Source organism: Poromitra crassiceps, assembly GCF_964638095.1.
Source record: "Poromitra crassiceps genome assembly, chromosome: 18".
Classification (NCBI taxonomy): Eukaryota; Metazoa; Chordata; class Actinopteri; order Beryciformes; family Melamphaidae; genus Poromitra; species Poromitra crassiceps.
Genome location: NC_139636.1, coordinates 13,107,483 through 13,123,494, shown reverse-complemented (window position 1 = coordinate 13,123,494; position 16,012 = coordinate 13,107,483). Strand labels below are relative to the sequence as shown.

Genomic DNA, 16,012 nt, shown 5'->3' with positions numbered 1-16,012 from the left:
ACTACAAACATAAATAAAGTCAACTTGAAACTATGTTTCAACTACCACACACAGCATAATATTTTAGCCTGTTTATTAAAAAAAATAAAAATAAAAAAAAAAAAAAAAAAAAAAATAATAAACATATCGATACTTGGCGCCAGTGTATCGATAACGTATCGCGGGTGGAAATATCGCGATAACGTGGGTATCGATATTTTGTCCCACCCCTATGTGTGTGTGTGTGTGTGTGTGTGTGTGTGTGTGCGTGTGCGTGTGTGTGCGTGCGTGCATGCCTGTGTGGCAGTGTGCATGCTGTGAGGTCTGGTTATACTCTGCAAAGCCTTAAAGACAGGCGCCCCTCCTAACAGTGTGCAAAGCACAGTAGCCTACCTGTTAATAATGCATATTACACACACTTATTTATGGAGGCATGGATGCATGTACACACACACACACACACACACACACACACACACACACACACACACACACACACTTGTTTCACACACCTGTGGCTAGGTAAATTGCAGCCGTTAAAAGGTTGTCTATCATGCAGAGTCACAGAGCAGAGCACACTGGAAACGGACGCGACGCAGAAGCGAGGCGAAGAGTCTGGAAGCTCAGGCAGTTCCCTTGTTAACAGATTACACACACCGGTCACACCAGCCACGGGGGCGGCTCGCGGCCTGCAGCGAGACTTTCCATGTCTGCTCTATTTTTGACATGTGCTAAGTGTGCTAGGCAGGCAGTACAAGTTGTGACTGGAGGGGAGAAAAACAGTGCTTCTGGTGTGAATGGCCAGGTTCCTGCTCGAGATGAATTTACACACGTCACGTTGCTTCCGTTTCCAGTGTGTTTGCGCCATCAGAGAACAGAGAGAGGGAGAGAGAGGGAGAGAGAGAGAGAGAGAGAGAGAGAGAGAGAGAGAGAGAGAGAGAGAGGATGAAAGCTTGAAATAGTTGACAACTAAGCGAAAATGGCTAAAGTGCATAATAAGCTATATTGACATTGAAGGAACTCCCAACTACTGAAGTCTTATTCTGTCTGGTGAAACTTTACAGCAAAGTGCATTTATTTGACTTGGAAAATTGCTCAGCAAAGACAGAAAGAAAAAACAAACAAACAAACAAACAACAGCATATGAACCAGAGATTAAATGTATGTGAGGGGGCACAACATCAAAATGGCTCAACTCAAAGTTCAACTGAAGGTCTGTTGGGACTGTGTGCTTATTTCTAGCTCTGTTTTTGTTTGTTGTTGTATATTGCCATTGCTTCAACGTGGTTCATAATAACAGGGAGTCCAAGAGAGACTCAGAATGAAACAAACAACACAGAATCAAAGTGTTATATATTTCCTTTCTCAGCTGCTGTTAACATCCATCAGTCTATCCATCAGTCAGTCTCTATATGCTCGGGAGGTAGAGCAGGTAGAGCAGGTCGGCCAATGACTCAAGGGTTGGCGGTTCGAATCCCGCTCCCTCCCAGCTGTTGTCGTTGTGTCCTTGGGCAAGACACTTAACCCTCATTGCCTCGTATGAATGGGTATGAATGTCTATGAATGTTGGTGGTGGTCGGAGGGGCCGTAGGCGCGAAATGGCTGCCACGCTTCCGTCAGTCTTCCCCAGGGCAGCTGTGGCTACATCACCCGTAGCTTACCACCACTGGTACGAATGGTGTGAATGAATAATGATTCCTGTGAAGCGCTTTGGGTGTCTAGAAAAGCGCTATATAAATCCAATCATTATTATTATTATTATATATCTATCAGATATCTGTCCCTCTTCCCAATCATCCATTCATACCATGCTCATGTATCTGTCCCTCTTATTAATCATCCATTCATATATCCTGCTCCTGTATCTGTCCCTCTTCCCAATCATCCATTCATCCGCTTATCCTCTCATCCAGACATCATAGGACGGAGAATCCAATATCAGTGTGCCTTGAGGTGATCCGTGGAGAGAAGCGAGGATGAAACACAAAGAGGCAATAGAGAGTGAGAAGTGATCGATGTCGGCAGGTCGGCGTCACCACCAGAGCATGTGAACAACCCGGACACACACACACACACACACATACACACACACACACAAACACACACACACACACACACACACACACACGCATGCACGCACGCACGCACACACACACACACACACACACACACACACACACATAACCACCTCTCCCGACTACCACATGGATACAGCTTGAGGCCAGGGTCAGTCTCCCTCTTGCTTGCTTACATGGCACCAGCACATGGAAAAATGATAAGAACAGCAGGGTGTTTATTTTACATACACAAGACAGACACTTGGAGGGAGAGGTGTTTATGAACGTCCATAAATACTCCCTCTCCATTACGAATAAGACAACAATGGCGATGCCTTATAAAGGCAGAGTAAGAGGGCTGCTGTGAACTGCCTTTGATTGCATCAAAACAGTTCAGACTCCTGCTATAGATGAGCGCCCCTGACCCACTTCCTCTCAAAGGGGGGGGGGGGGGGGGGGGGGGGGGGGGGGGGGGTGAGAGAGAGAGAGAGAGAAGAGGGAGGGGGGGAGAGAGAGAGGAGGTAGAGAGAGAGAGGGGGGGGGGGATAGGGGGGGAGAGAGAGGAGAGAGAGAGAGAGGGGGGGAGAGAGGGGGAGGGGGAGGGAGAGGGAACCTCCCCAGGGTCAAAGCTCTCATTACCACAGTGAACAGTGCAGAAGAGAGATGTGAGTCCCCTCTTTCTGCTCTTCTTCTGTGTGTGTGTGTGTGTGTGTGTGTGTGTGTGTGTGTGTGTTTGTGTGTATGGTTTCAGCCTCCATTGCATTGCATCATACTGTATAAATGGTCTCATCTTTACAGCTGCGTGGCTCTTTTTTTTTAAAACACGTATCACCTCTCCACTGAAACATTAGCCTTCTGCTGCAAAATAAATGACCACAACTCTGCCCATCATCTGTCGCACAAAACACAACAATCAGACAGCAGAAATGTCGTTTTGACACTCTTACAGTAGATGCTGCAGTATTAAAGCATGCGCAGCACTTTAAAAACTACAGTTCAATAATTACTTAGTTCATTAATCACTTAGTTACTTGAGCTTTCATCGCATGGTGAGTAGATTTATGACTGGAATATTTAACAGCATATTAGAAGCTTGTATCATTTTTACATTGGTCATTATACACATTGGTTAGCCTGCTGTAACCTGGGCCACATCATGACATCATACTGCACAGAAACTCTGGTCAACTAATCATCAACTGTCATATTGGTAAGATTACGTCAACTTAATGCTTTAATGGCCTTAATATTCGACTTTAGCATTTTGTAACCGCTGTATGTCATTGTGCATTTAGCTCAAAGGTTGGCTAACAAGTGTTTTGACTTAAACAAACACCTCCTGTAATCAAGGTTTCTGCAGGTTTCAAAATTTAATTTCAGGCTTTTTAAGACATTTTTAAGACCATTATGATTTCTTTTTATGAATTTTTTATGAATTTTTTAACTCGTTTCCAAGATCGAGTTCCCAGATGGTTCTGTGAAACATACCACCTGGCTGCGTGGGGTTAGTTATTTTCTGCCAGCTCTAGTTTGCAATTTAGACTGATAAGACAGATGCATCTTTATATAAAACATCGTAACCGTGTGGATTTCAAACCATAGCCTGAACATAAAAGAGCAACGTGATTGTTGTTTCCTCGCAGTGGGGTGAGTCTTACCTCCAGGGCAGCAGCCCTCTTCAGCAGCAGCTGTTCGATGTTCCTGGCTGCTCTGGCCACCAGCTCCTCTGCGTCGTTTGGCTGCACAGTGTACAGGTGGCGGTTCCTCAGATAAATCTGCACAGAAACAGGGTGTGGTGGTTGTATTGTGTCAACACATAAAATTGGGGACTTAATAAATCCATAGGTTTCAGATCTGTACGTTTATTCAGTTTAAAGTTAACTGAAAGGTCAAATGGAATTTTGTTTGAAAAAGAAGAATGATTCAGAAATATACAAAGGTGAAATGCAGTATAAAAACAATAGGAGGCAGCTTCACTTATTATGCACTACAGTATGTTTGGAATATTTTGGGTTTGAGAAGTACCAAATTTAGAATATCTTACTGGTTGCTTATGTACGTGTGTGTTTTAGCTGTTTATACCTGAGTGAGGCTCTTCCCAGCACTGGCCGTGTCTGCCAGGGTGACCAGCTCTCTCTGCATCTGATCCACCCATTCTTTAATCCTATTGGGCAAGAGAATGCAGACAACCAATCATTAAACTCCAATCTGACCAGTTTAGAGGAGAACACAGACACTGGACAGAGCAATTAACCTGTCAATCAAGTTATCTAACATCTAGCATGTAACAGGTTCAATCATGCCGTTCCAAAACAAACGGAGCCTCTGATAGGTCAATGTCAACCAATCAAACCCGAATCTCCGGAACAAATACAATGACATCCGATCAAACACTTGTCACTGGGTTCGATCGCAGTGTCAGCCAATAAGATTACTTTCTAAGAGTTCAAACATGAAGTCATCCAATCAGCTAAGTGTCACCGGGTGTGGCTGGCGCACAGCGATGCGAGCAGACAGGGCCTGTGTGGAGAGAGGTTGGAGGTGGCCACGACCAAGGTGCTCCTCTCCATATCAAAGAACTCCAGGTCCAGCATTCTGGTAGCCTCCTGACACCTGAGACTGAAACACACCTCTCCTCCTCCTCCTCCTCCTCCTCCTCCAATCTTGTCTTGCACAGCGAGCTCTTGGCTTGCATGATAAATACATTGACATAGTCTTTGTATCGCTCTGTGTGACCTCCTGAACACATCGCCAGTGGATTGAGATGTTTGAGCGGAGATTGGAGAATGAGAATCGTATAAGGTACACTACACGGCCATAAGTGACACAGTGCCTTGTTAGAATAATTGGACACATCTAGAGAGGCACCAGGTATCAAAGAGGCATGCAGAAAAAGACATGTGCATGTGGATGCATAAATTCAATGCGCACATACATACATGCAGGCAGTGTGCAAACACACACACACACACACACACACACACACAGTGCCATTAATATTGTATGAGACTGGTCGGGGGTTGGGGGTGGGATACAGATGCTCTCATTGCCATGCATTCACACTCACACGGACCCAGCCACGAGACTCCCCAATGGCAATTGGCAAAGAGATATATTCTACTCCTACACACACACACACACACACACACACACACACACACACACACACACACCCACACACACACACACACACACACACACACACACACACACACACACACACACACACACAGAGGAAGGAACACACACCAACAGAGACACACACACACACACACACACACACACACACACACACACACACACACACACACACACACACACACACACACACACACACACACACACACACACACACACACACACCTCCAAAAAGTGTCATTTACAACAGCTGTGCTCCAGGCTCCAGGCGTAATGAGTGTAAGTGTAAGTTATGCCTGCAACATATATCTCCTCTCAGTATGGCTGAGGGAGAGGGAGGTGTCACGATGCACACAGGCACAGAAGATCAAGACAGCAGAAGAAGAGACAGGAGGGCTGCATCAGGGAGGGGAGGGGAGGGGGGGGATCCATAGCGGATGAGGGAATTTGGAGGAATGCTTGCAGAGAAAAAATGAGACAATTTGCAAAAGAGGAAATAGCAGCGGGGATTTGAGAGAGTGTGAAATTGTTCGGTGGAAAGTGAGGAAGTATATTAGCAGGGTCAGCCATAATTCGGCTGCTATCCCTTCATTCCCCTGGCTGGTTGGCTCAGGCGCTGTGGAAAGCTATGCTGAGTTGCAGAGCCTTATAGCCGTCTGAAGAAGGTGCACAGAAGGTTGCCAGTCAGAAGGTGCACTGAGACCACTGGAGCTACTGTAGATGACCTGGCAAGTTGCAACCAGCTGATTGGCAACCAAATTGAGCAACGTTTTACAGCTTTGTTTTAGCGTATTCTGTGCTACACCATTTGAGAAGAAATTTGCTGAAACGTCTGCTGACTAGTGGGGAAATGCAATGACTGTACTTTGTCTTGGTCCGATCACATCAACAGGGTGGTTGGCAAAATGGGCGGAGCGGTTGCCATTACATGAAACGAAAGTGCGCACCGTCTCTCACATCATTGTTGTTTCGTCAAGTTGTTTGTTCAATGGTTTTATTTAATTTAGATTACTGCTCTGTAGTATGGTCATCTGCATCCAATGGTCTAGTCAGAAAGTTACAAGTAGCTCAAAACAAGCCAGCTAGACTGGTCCTGGGCTGCTCACCTAGGTCTAGACTAGTCCTGTGCTGCTCACCTAGGTCTAGACTAGTCCTGTGCTGCTCACCTAGGTCTAGAGTAGTCCTGTGCTGCTCACCTAGGTCTATAGTGGACATGCATGCACATCTCACTTGGCTCACTGTTAAGGAAAGACTATTGGTTAACTTACTTATATATTTTCATTCAGTTATTCAAACTCAGACTCCTAAATTTCTTTATAATAACATAATTTAAATGTATAGCTAAAGTACTCATTCCACTACAGACTGCAGACAGCAGACTGAACAAACGTCCTATTCTCCATAGACCACAGCAGACTGAATGCAAGGTATTTCAGCAGACCTTGGTTGGATGCCTAAAACCCTGAGGCAATCACCAGCCATGGACTTGTCTTGATGATATTCAGAGAATATCCTCTTTCCTCTCCAAAGTTTAGCTTCTATGCAATCTACTGCTACCACTTCAAACGCTTTTGTATTTTTTAGGATATAGACAGCATGTTGTGTATATTTGATCTTTTTAACTCAAGTTATATTTTATATTTGTTCTATTTGTGTTTTTCTATTTCTAGTTATTTATAATGATTAGATTCCCAGTGAAGTTTACTGTTTCATTGCATTGATGTAATTTTGGCCAGTAAAGTTTATTGATAAGCTGTAAAACATCCTCCCTACATTACATATCTCAAGTCATGTCAAGTCATATCTTGTTCAAGTGTTTGATATTTGATTCAATTCAAATGTCAATTAGATGGTAATCTGCACGAGAAATAAAGATAAAGAAAAAAAATTGGTTATAATGATCATCCACTTATAGTGATCAATTTGATCCATCTCAAGGTGATCACTATAAGGAGTGCACTGTAGTGAAATTGCTCATTATTAAATCTGCATTCTCAACCATACTTTGAGCTCCCAACCCAGTTTAATTGCAAAGCTTCATAAATGCCATGACATTAAATAGTGGCTGCTCTCAGCCTGTAATCTATGTGAAGCCGAAACACTTCATGCGAAAAAGACCAAAATATCTCCCTTTTTGCTCTTAAATAGAAAATGGTAGAATAGAAACAAAATGCAAATATAAATGACCAGGTGAGATACAGTGCTGCTCATGATGTTATTGCTGCTATCAGTAAAACGTTAAGTCAGGCTATTATATTATATATATATATAAGTCGTCTCCACACCACCAGAGCCATGAGAGTTATCACGCTGAAAAGACTACGTTACTCAGATCTCTCTCTGGGTCTGGGACACTCCTCTCAGCAAACGGGTCTCGGAAGTGACCCGTTCACTTGGCCAGTGATTGGCCAGTGGTGGGTTCACCCTTCACCAATCAGTAACAACTTTGCGATCAGTGACGGCGATCATCAGTGACGACAGGAGTAGCCCTTTTTTTTTAATCACACTCTCATTGGTGCTACGACCTGTCACTCATTCAATTTCAACACCCTCCCCCCCTAGCCCCGCCCTCAAAAACCAGCAGTGGCTGTGAAGTGGCACAGACTAATAATATTAATAATATTATTAGTAATATTTGGAGTCTGGGGAGAGACTACTAGGCTATAAGGAATAATGGCTAAAATAACAGGAGTGCTCAGGAATGTCTAAAACAGTGATAAAGTCAGTGCTGTTCAGCTGAGGCAGCAAATTTTTTCTGCTCTGGTTGTTGAGCTGTGATTACCGTAGCCTCTGGTACAGCCCTGGCTAATTAAACACACACACACACACACACACACCACACGCACACAAACACGCACACACGCACACACACAAACACAAACACACAAATGGCAACTAGGTCAGACACTGCCCTACATTGTTTTTCACAGACAGGAAGAGCAAACGAGTGCGAGAGAGAGAGAGACAGAGATAGACATGAAAGAGAGATAAGAGAAAGAGAGAGAGACATGAAAGAGATAAGAGAGAGAGAGAGAGAGAGAGAGAGAGAGAGAGAGAGAGAGAGAGAGAGAGAGGGGTGGTAGCATCACTTCAGAGGCAGAGAGAGTAATGAGTTGAGCCACAGTGTAGATCTCAGTGGACGGGCTGTGTTGAACTACAGTCTAATTACACATCATTACGGAGGCAAAGAGAAGCCGTGTTGCTGCTGACGGGCAGCCTCCCACAATGTGCCATCAAACACAAAGAGTATAATGCACCAAAACAACCTGCTGGGCTCTGCACATACACTACTCTGCATAGCCTCAACCTGCTGGGCTCCTTCAGCCTGGCCCACTTACTAGAACTGACAAGTGGCTTGATATAGGCAGGGAAAGTTGTTGCTTGTTGTTTTTCGTCCAAGTTCTGTCAGCCTTAAACAAATAATCACCATAAATTTGCAATTCAGGTTGGCGTCTTGCTGGAGATCTATGGTAAATATATATTTCTGGTTCGACTGCATCATTTTCAGAAACATTTCTGGCTTTAACCGCCATGAGCCCATGGCTATATGCTGAATATTCCTCTGATCTGACTTTCAAGAAAGCCTGTGTGTCTGTAGAGTATATAACTTTTTATTCCATTTAATTTGTTCTTCAGAAATATCCACACAGTACTGTTAAAGTTTTTGAACTGTTATAATTGGGCTTGAATTTCAATGAATGGAAGCAGAGAGCACAAGAGCTTTCACTCTCTGGTGTTCCCATATAGGCTTATATGAACTGTGAATAATACCATCATTATATGTATTGTGAATAATATCATCATTATATGTATTGTGAATAATATCATAATTACCATTATAGGATCTTGAAACATTGAGGGCTTAGCTCAGCCCAGAAATCTTTAAATTTTCACCCAATAAATAATTACACCAAGTTTTCAAGTTTATTTCAGAGTAAATTGAATATAAGATGTGTGACACTGTGCTCTTATAATGCTGTAGTCAGTGATTGCTGCACATGTACTTGAAATATGAGTGAAATTGTATAAGCATTTTCGTATGGGACAATGAAAGGACAGATCGACCATATGTCTGTTACTCAATACAGTACAAACTAGAGGGCATTCGCTATAGAGTGCATACCTTCGCCAACCTTTTCAACTAAGTTTTGTGGTGTTATGTGAATACTACGGACAATACGACGCCCCCTTCTGGCCAGTGGGCATGGACAGTTCAGATTCAGATTCCTCATTTGTTGTCCTCCTTAGAGGAAATGTGTTTTCACAGTCTGTACATCAAACATTGAGACACACACACAGGCAATAAGAGGGAGGGACATGATAAAAACACCACATGCAGGTCTGTGAACTATTTGCTTAGACTGTTTAGGACAGTTATGGATGAGGGCAGAGTAGTTGTCTGTATGAGCAGCCAGAGGGGAGGAGGGTGAGACATGGGTTGAGGGGGTGACTGGGGTTTGTGTGCTGTGCTCAGTGCTCTATGGGTTATGGCAGAGTCAATGAGGGCTGGTAGCTTGGGAGTGAGGAGGCCAATTATTTGGGAGGATGTTTTTTGTGATTTTGAGGAGCTTGTTTCTATTGTTTCTATTGGTGAGGGTGAGGGGGAGCATGCTGAAGTAGCAGGTGGCGCAGTATAGGAGGATGGATTCTATGATACTACGGGACAGAAGGAGTAGGAGGAGGTGGGGTTTGACCGAGAGGACCCTGACTTTACGGATGGCATATTTGTCTTTGTTGGCAGCGTTTACTGTATGGGTGTCTGTGGTGTGATGGTCAAAGTTCAGTTAATCCGTTGATTGTCCAGGGTGATGCGGAGGTACTTGAAACTCCACCAGTTCCACTGGCTGGCCATTGATGGAGGAGGTGGGGCAGTGGGGGGGGTGTTGAGTTTATTGCGGGTGTCGAATATGAGCTCCTTTGTCTTGGTGACGTTGAGGAGGAGGAGGAGGAGGTGATTGTCCGTGCACCACTGGGTGAAGTGGGTGAAGCGTTGTTGGTAGGCTGTGACTGAGTCCTTGTCAGTGTCAGTGAGCAGGGCGAGTATGGCTGTGTCATCGGAGTATTTGAAGTATTTTATGATGGAGGAGGGGCTAAGGCAGTCATTTCTGTAGAGAGTGTACAGGAAGGGACTGAAGACACTGAAGCCTTGGGGGGCTCCGGTGTTGGTAATGATGATGGGTGATGTGATGTTACACTACCCAGATGCCTCAATTATTTCATTATTTGTGACAGCAGCCATCAAAATATCGTCATGACTCATGACACTTACATGACATAATGGTCATGACACTTACATGACATAAAGGATTATGCAAACTTTCAATTTAATTAAAAACAAGCAAAAGAAAGGGCTCACAAGCATTTTAAATGCAATACGAATAAGCTGTTGGGTAACAGAATAAACTGTGAATAGATTATTTGTCTGGTGGTTATCTGCATAAATGCTGCATGGTTGTTCTGAAGCAGGAGGTCTTCAGGTGAGCAATACAAACAGCTTGTAGTGTTTATCTGCAGGAGGATTTCTGGAGGACTGTGGAGTGTTCTACAATATAAGCTACTTATTTCACTTCTAAATCCGCTCTGATGTCTGATGTCTGCTGCAAATGTTTCTATATGGCCTATAGTGTAATGCCATGTCCATTGTTACATGTTAAACGTCATCTCCGCCTGACACAGCAACACGCTGAAGAAGGCCGTTAGGCTGAAACGTCCGTGTGTTGTACCTGGTGAAAAGCTGGAATAAACCTGACGAAAGGACATTTTTGTGTGCTGGCTCTCCTTCTCCTACCAAGTGTTCTCCTGTGCCGTGCACCGAAACTTTAGAAACACCGGTGAGTGTGCTCGCTGTTGGCTTATGCCAATTTGTTTGAACATGTTAGGGGCTGCCTGGTCTCAATGCCAGACCCATGAGAGATCTTATGCTGATACACTATGTTTGCCTGGTCTCAACGCCAGACCCATGAGAGATCTTATGCTGATACACTACGTTACTGCATGCTGGAGGGCAGCGATTCAACGCAATATCTGAGTCTGGGGAGAGACTAGGAGTCACATAAACCTGAATAGTTCAGGTGACTCAGTAGGCCTGGCTACACATTAACTCATTGAGTGCCAATGACGTCTAAAGACGTCAATTCAAATAGTAACGTAGAGTGCCAATGACGTCTAAAGACGTCAATTGCGTTTTTTGACGGTGGGACGTGGATCAAAGCCTGATGCATCTCCTGTGAAAGTATGGGTGATTTTGAAGGTGCATAAGCTATTTTACGGACCCATTAGGTGGCGACAGTGCTCTCCAGATTTGAGAAAGGTGAGGAAAAACAGCAGAAAAAGCCGTGATGAAACGGAAACCGATGCATGCTGGAGCCAGAGCGGCACAGATTGCTCTGGCTGGAGCTAACGTTAGCTGCGAACAGCAGCCAATCCGCTCCCACAACTGAGCCCCTCTGTCTCTGCTGCAATAGTTTCTCCACACGATTAGCCGCCAGAAAAGAAAACCAAAGCCAAACCATTCTCATGAGAATGGTTTGGCTTTTCGGTGTCGCGCTGGGAGCCGGCGCACAAGGCGGAGCGCTCCGAAAATAGACTCTGGGTGCAGCGCACTTTGAAACGCGCAGCAGAAAGCCCAGAATCGGACGCAGCTTCATCCCAGCTCACAACCGAAACCCCAGAAACGCAGACGAACTCAGCGAGCCCGATCCAGACTCCCCCGACGAGCGGCCGCCATCCGAACGTGGATCCGCAGGCAGCAGAGACTCGCCTGACACACGCAGCAGAGCGAGCAGAGCCACCAGAGACACTCCCACGCAGGAGGAGTTTGCAGTTGAGGGGGGTGGGGGTGCTGTTTTATTGAAGGAAATTACTGTTCAGATGTTTCAGGTCAGAAAATATTAGCTTCAGAGTCAGTGATTTGCTTGAAATGCTTCATTTCACAAAAGGCTCATTATCTCAGCTTCTAGTTTGAAACGTCTGTTTTTGGTGAAATCAACCTATCTTCTCCGGCTGATAACTAAAGAACGGAAAATGATATCAATAAACTTTTTTTTGCTGATGATACAAGAGAGTCTCATCGTTCTTTGGGCGTGTTCGGTGTTCACTGAAAACGCTCTGAAAGGGCTGGCACTGGGAGCATCCATTTTCCAAAAGTGGCTGGCACTCAATGCGTTAATAAGGTATAAATGTGTACTCCTGGTTTTGCTTTAAGAAAAATTGTTGATGCCATAAAAGTGATGCCCATCTCCGAAGTGGCATGCTTGGAGCTATAGAGCCATGGTTATCTGTATGACCACCCTCCAGGTTCAGTAGGCCTAATGATCATTGAAGTCAAGCAGTAGAAGTCAAGTGGCAATGTCTAAATAGGCCTACTGTAGCCTAGGCCTACTGACCTTTTGGTGAACTAAATATGCAAGAGTCTCTTATGTCATAACAGGCCGTTTATCCTTAGTGGACATGCAGGCCGTGAGGCTGCTTAAAAAATTGGGGTGGGAGGGATGTGAAGAATTATGCTTGTACAAACAGATATAGCCTTTGGTCTGGACAGCATAAATATAAAGCATAATATCGTTAGGCTATAGGTAGGCTACATGTAGGATACTCATCATCAGCAAATCACAACAATATAGGTTCATATAGCCTATAAATAACACTGGATTAAAAATAGCCTACATCTCTAGTCTATAGCCTACATTGCTATTTTACTGTTAGAAGGCCCACCAGACAAAAGAGCTTATAGGCCTAAACACGTTAGCTAGTTTTTGTATCGATTTTGCTGGAAGGGACAGTGCATGACCAGTTTTATTATTATGTAGACCTATTACACTTTAAGCACATAATTAGCAGTGCACATTGCATGGCTGCATTAGTGTACTAAGGCGACGTAACTCTTTTCAACAAGTTCACAGTGGAGCTGTCACGTCGCCCCGTGGCGTGGCCACCGTCACCAATTAACCGGCGAGGAGTCACTGCTGATTAGACTAAACCACAATGAATCAGTGCCTGGGAGGCAAGCACCGCACGCCCTGCTGGAAGGCTCCAATACTGCCCACCGCTAAACAAGATGCTGCCCATCCGTGACTGAATGAAACACCCATTCATGATACACACACCCAAGCGCGCAGGCAGTGTTTTCATGCATGTAGGCTACTTGTCTCCAAACAGTCTACAAACATGTGCTGGAAATAGGATTATGGGCTACTTACATGAGCTGTGTCGGAAACTGCGATGCCAGAGAGCCGTCCTGCCATAACAGGAGCAGGAGCACCAAGGCTCGCACCCTGCAAGTATCCATGCTCGGAGCCAGGGGGGAAATTCCCCAACGTGCGTCAACAACCGAATGGTCAGTGCGCTCCGCTCCGCTCCCCTTCCGTGCCGATGAATGGGAGCGGTGGTGGTGGGCAGAGACAGAGAGGCAGAGTGAGGACCGGTGCCGCCCGCCCGGTGTGTCCCGCTCTCAGAGATTAACCAACCCTGACACCTCTAATCTGATCAGCCAGCCATCTGAGCTCTAACAGGTAGGCTACTGACTGAGGCTTGATCTCTCTCTCTCTCTCTCTCTCTCTCTCTCTCTCTCTCTCTCTCTCTCTCTCTCCCTCTCCCTCTCTCTCTCTCCCTCTCCCTCTCCCTCTCTCTCTCTCTCTCTCTCTCTCTCTCTCTCTCTCTCGCCCTCCCGAAAAAAATCAATGTATTCCAATTAGTCTATTCCTATTATCTCTATTTGTAACAGGTAGGCTACCTGGGCTTGATGTCTGCCTGTCTGTATGTCTGTCTGTCTGTCGTCTGTCTGTCTGTCTGTCTGTCTGTCTGTCTGTCGTCTGTCTGTCCGTCTGTCTGTCTGTCTGTCTGTCTGTCTGTCTGTCTGTCTGTCTGTCTCTCTCCCTCTCTCGTTGTTTCTCCCTCCCCCTGCTTTTATTTCCTCTCTCGCCCTCATGAAAAAAATCACAGTAATATTGCAATATTGACTATTCCCATGGTGTCTGTATAAGGTAGCCTACTCAATAGTGAGTTAGTGACCCTGTGCTACTCATTTGTGTATGACCTTCCTAGCAGCAATAACTGTACAGCCGTGTATAATAAACTGCATGTCTGTAATCTCCATAGAAACTGATAATATTATCTCCTAGTATCAGTGCAAAATGTAGCTAGAATGTACTGCGCTCTCCCTCTGTCTGTCTGTGTCTCTCTCTCTGTCTCTCTCTCTCGATGTAGGCTGTTCCTTGGGAGCTGTTCCTTGGGAGCTACTACAAGATGTTTTTCACCTCCCCATTATAAAGGAGCACCTGCTAGAGGGAGGCTCTGACCACAGGTAACCAGCACCAGCACACACACACACTGAATACAGATGCAGGTCTCTGCCTGCAGCTATAGCCTATACGACCCCAGAGTGACGAGGAAATGTACTGGTTTTGATGGCACCGTCTCTGTCGATCACTATCAATCGTCCCGGGGCAGGCTGAGTGACAGCGAGCAGAGGAACTGTCCCACAGTGGGAGGCGCTGCTCGAGAGCGAGAGACATATTGATTTGACGCGTTCAACGCAGAGAATTCAGTCTTATGAGATGGAGGAAAGTGATCGGCCTAACAGTAGAAATCCAATTACTCTCGGTGCCATCAATCACGGCTGTTTTACAAGAGTGAATTTGTTGGCAGAAGTTGCCACCTGCTGTGCTGCATGTTACAGCCAAGAAGCTCATCTGCAAAACTCCTCCAGCACAACAAGAGCATCATCTGCACTTTGAAAGGCATCATCAGTTTGATTGAAAAACAAGGCAATGGAGGACATAATCTCCCTGTGTGTGTGTGTGTGTGTGTGTGTGTGTGTGTGTGTGTGTGTGTGTGTGTGTTGTGTGTGCGCGTGCGTGCGTGCGTGTGTGTGTGTGTGTGTGTGTGTGTGTGTGTGTGTGATATTCAGGCCTGGAGGGAGGGCAGGGCAGCACAAGGGGATGCTTGGGGACTTGGTTATCAATCGTTGCCAGGCAACCACACACCATCTCTCCTGTCCTCTCACCCTTCCCTCCTCCTCCTCCTCCTCCTCCCCCCCGGTCTTTGTTTCTCTCCTCCCCACCTCTCGCCCTGCTCTCACTGTTGCTCTCTCAACTCCATTTCTCCTCTGTTCTCACCCCCTCACTCCCTGTCACATCACCGATCATTCACCATCTCTCTCTCTCTCTCTCTCTCTCTGTCTCTCTCTCTCTCTCTCTCTCTCTCTCTCTCTCTGTCTCTCTCTCTCTCTCTCTGTCTCTCTCTCTCTCTGTCTCTCTCTCTCTCTCTCTCTCTGTCTCTCTCTCTCTCTGTCTCTCTCTCTCTCTCTCTCTCTCTCTCTCTCTCTCTCTCTCTCTCTCTCTGTCCTCCCTTCTCACACTCATTTGGATTCCTTGCCAGAAAGGGAACAGATGCACCTCAGTGCTGTGAGGGAGAAAAGAAGTGAATGGCAGCTGGAGTGAGGAGGAGAGGTGCATGATAGAAAAGTGGAGTTTTGAGAAGATGATAAGACCATTGTGTACTTTCTCATTAAACAGGAGCACCTCAGACTAAAGTCTGTACAGGAGAGGGTGTCAGACTCATGTCTGGACTGCTACACTCCAACAACACCTCGCTTCACACAGTTAAGGGACTGGAGATGAATAAAGACAGGGATAAAAAGACAGACATCTCTGTGTGATTTCCAAGAAACTTGACAATGCAATACTTTCAATGCAGTCTTTTATTACACATTACCAATTGTAGAAATATGAATTTCATATAAAGTAGGCCTAAATAAGGATCGTGCAACAGATACATTTTATGTAAGATTAAGTTTCATTTGAATACAGTGGAATCCGCTGATCACTGTTATAGTGATC

General features: G+C 45.3%; 1 protein-coding gene across 1 annotated transcript in view; it reads right to left on the bottom strand.

Annotated features, from left to right (window-relative positions):
• Nucleotides 1-13,461, bottom strand: part of LOC310792517 (voltage-dependent calcium channel subunit alpha-2/delta-1) — a gene marked incomplete at both ends in the record, with an annotated part of 92,594 nt that extends 79,133 nt beyond the window's left edge. The window contains 3 exons of the mRNA XM_083654198.1: nt 3,695-3,811; nt 4,119-4,200; nt 13,373-13,461. Coding sequence (XP_083510324.1) covers nt 3,695-3,811; nt 4,119-4,200; nt 13,373-13,461 — 288 coding nt within the window. The remainder of the gene's footprint in view (nt 1-3,694; nt 3,812-4,118; nt 4,201-13,372) is intronic.
• Between the last annotated feature and the right edge of the window lie 2,551 nt (nt 13,462-16,012).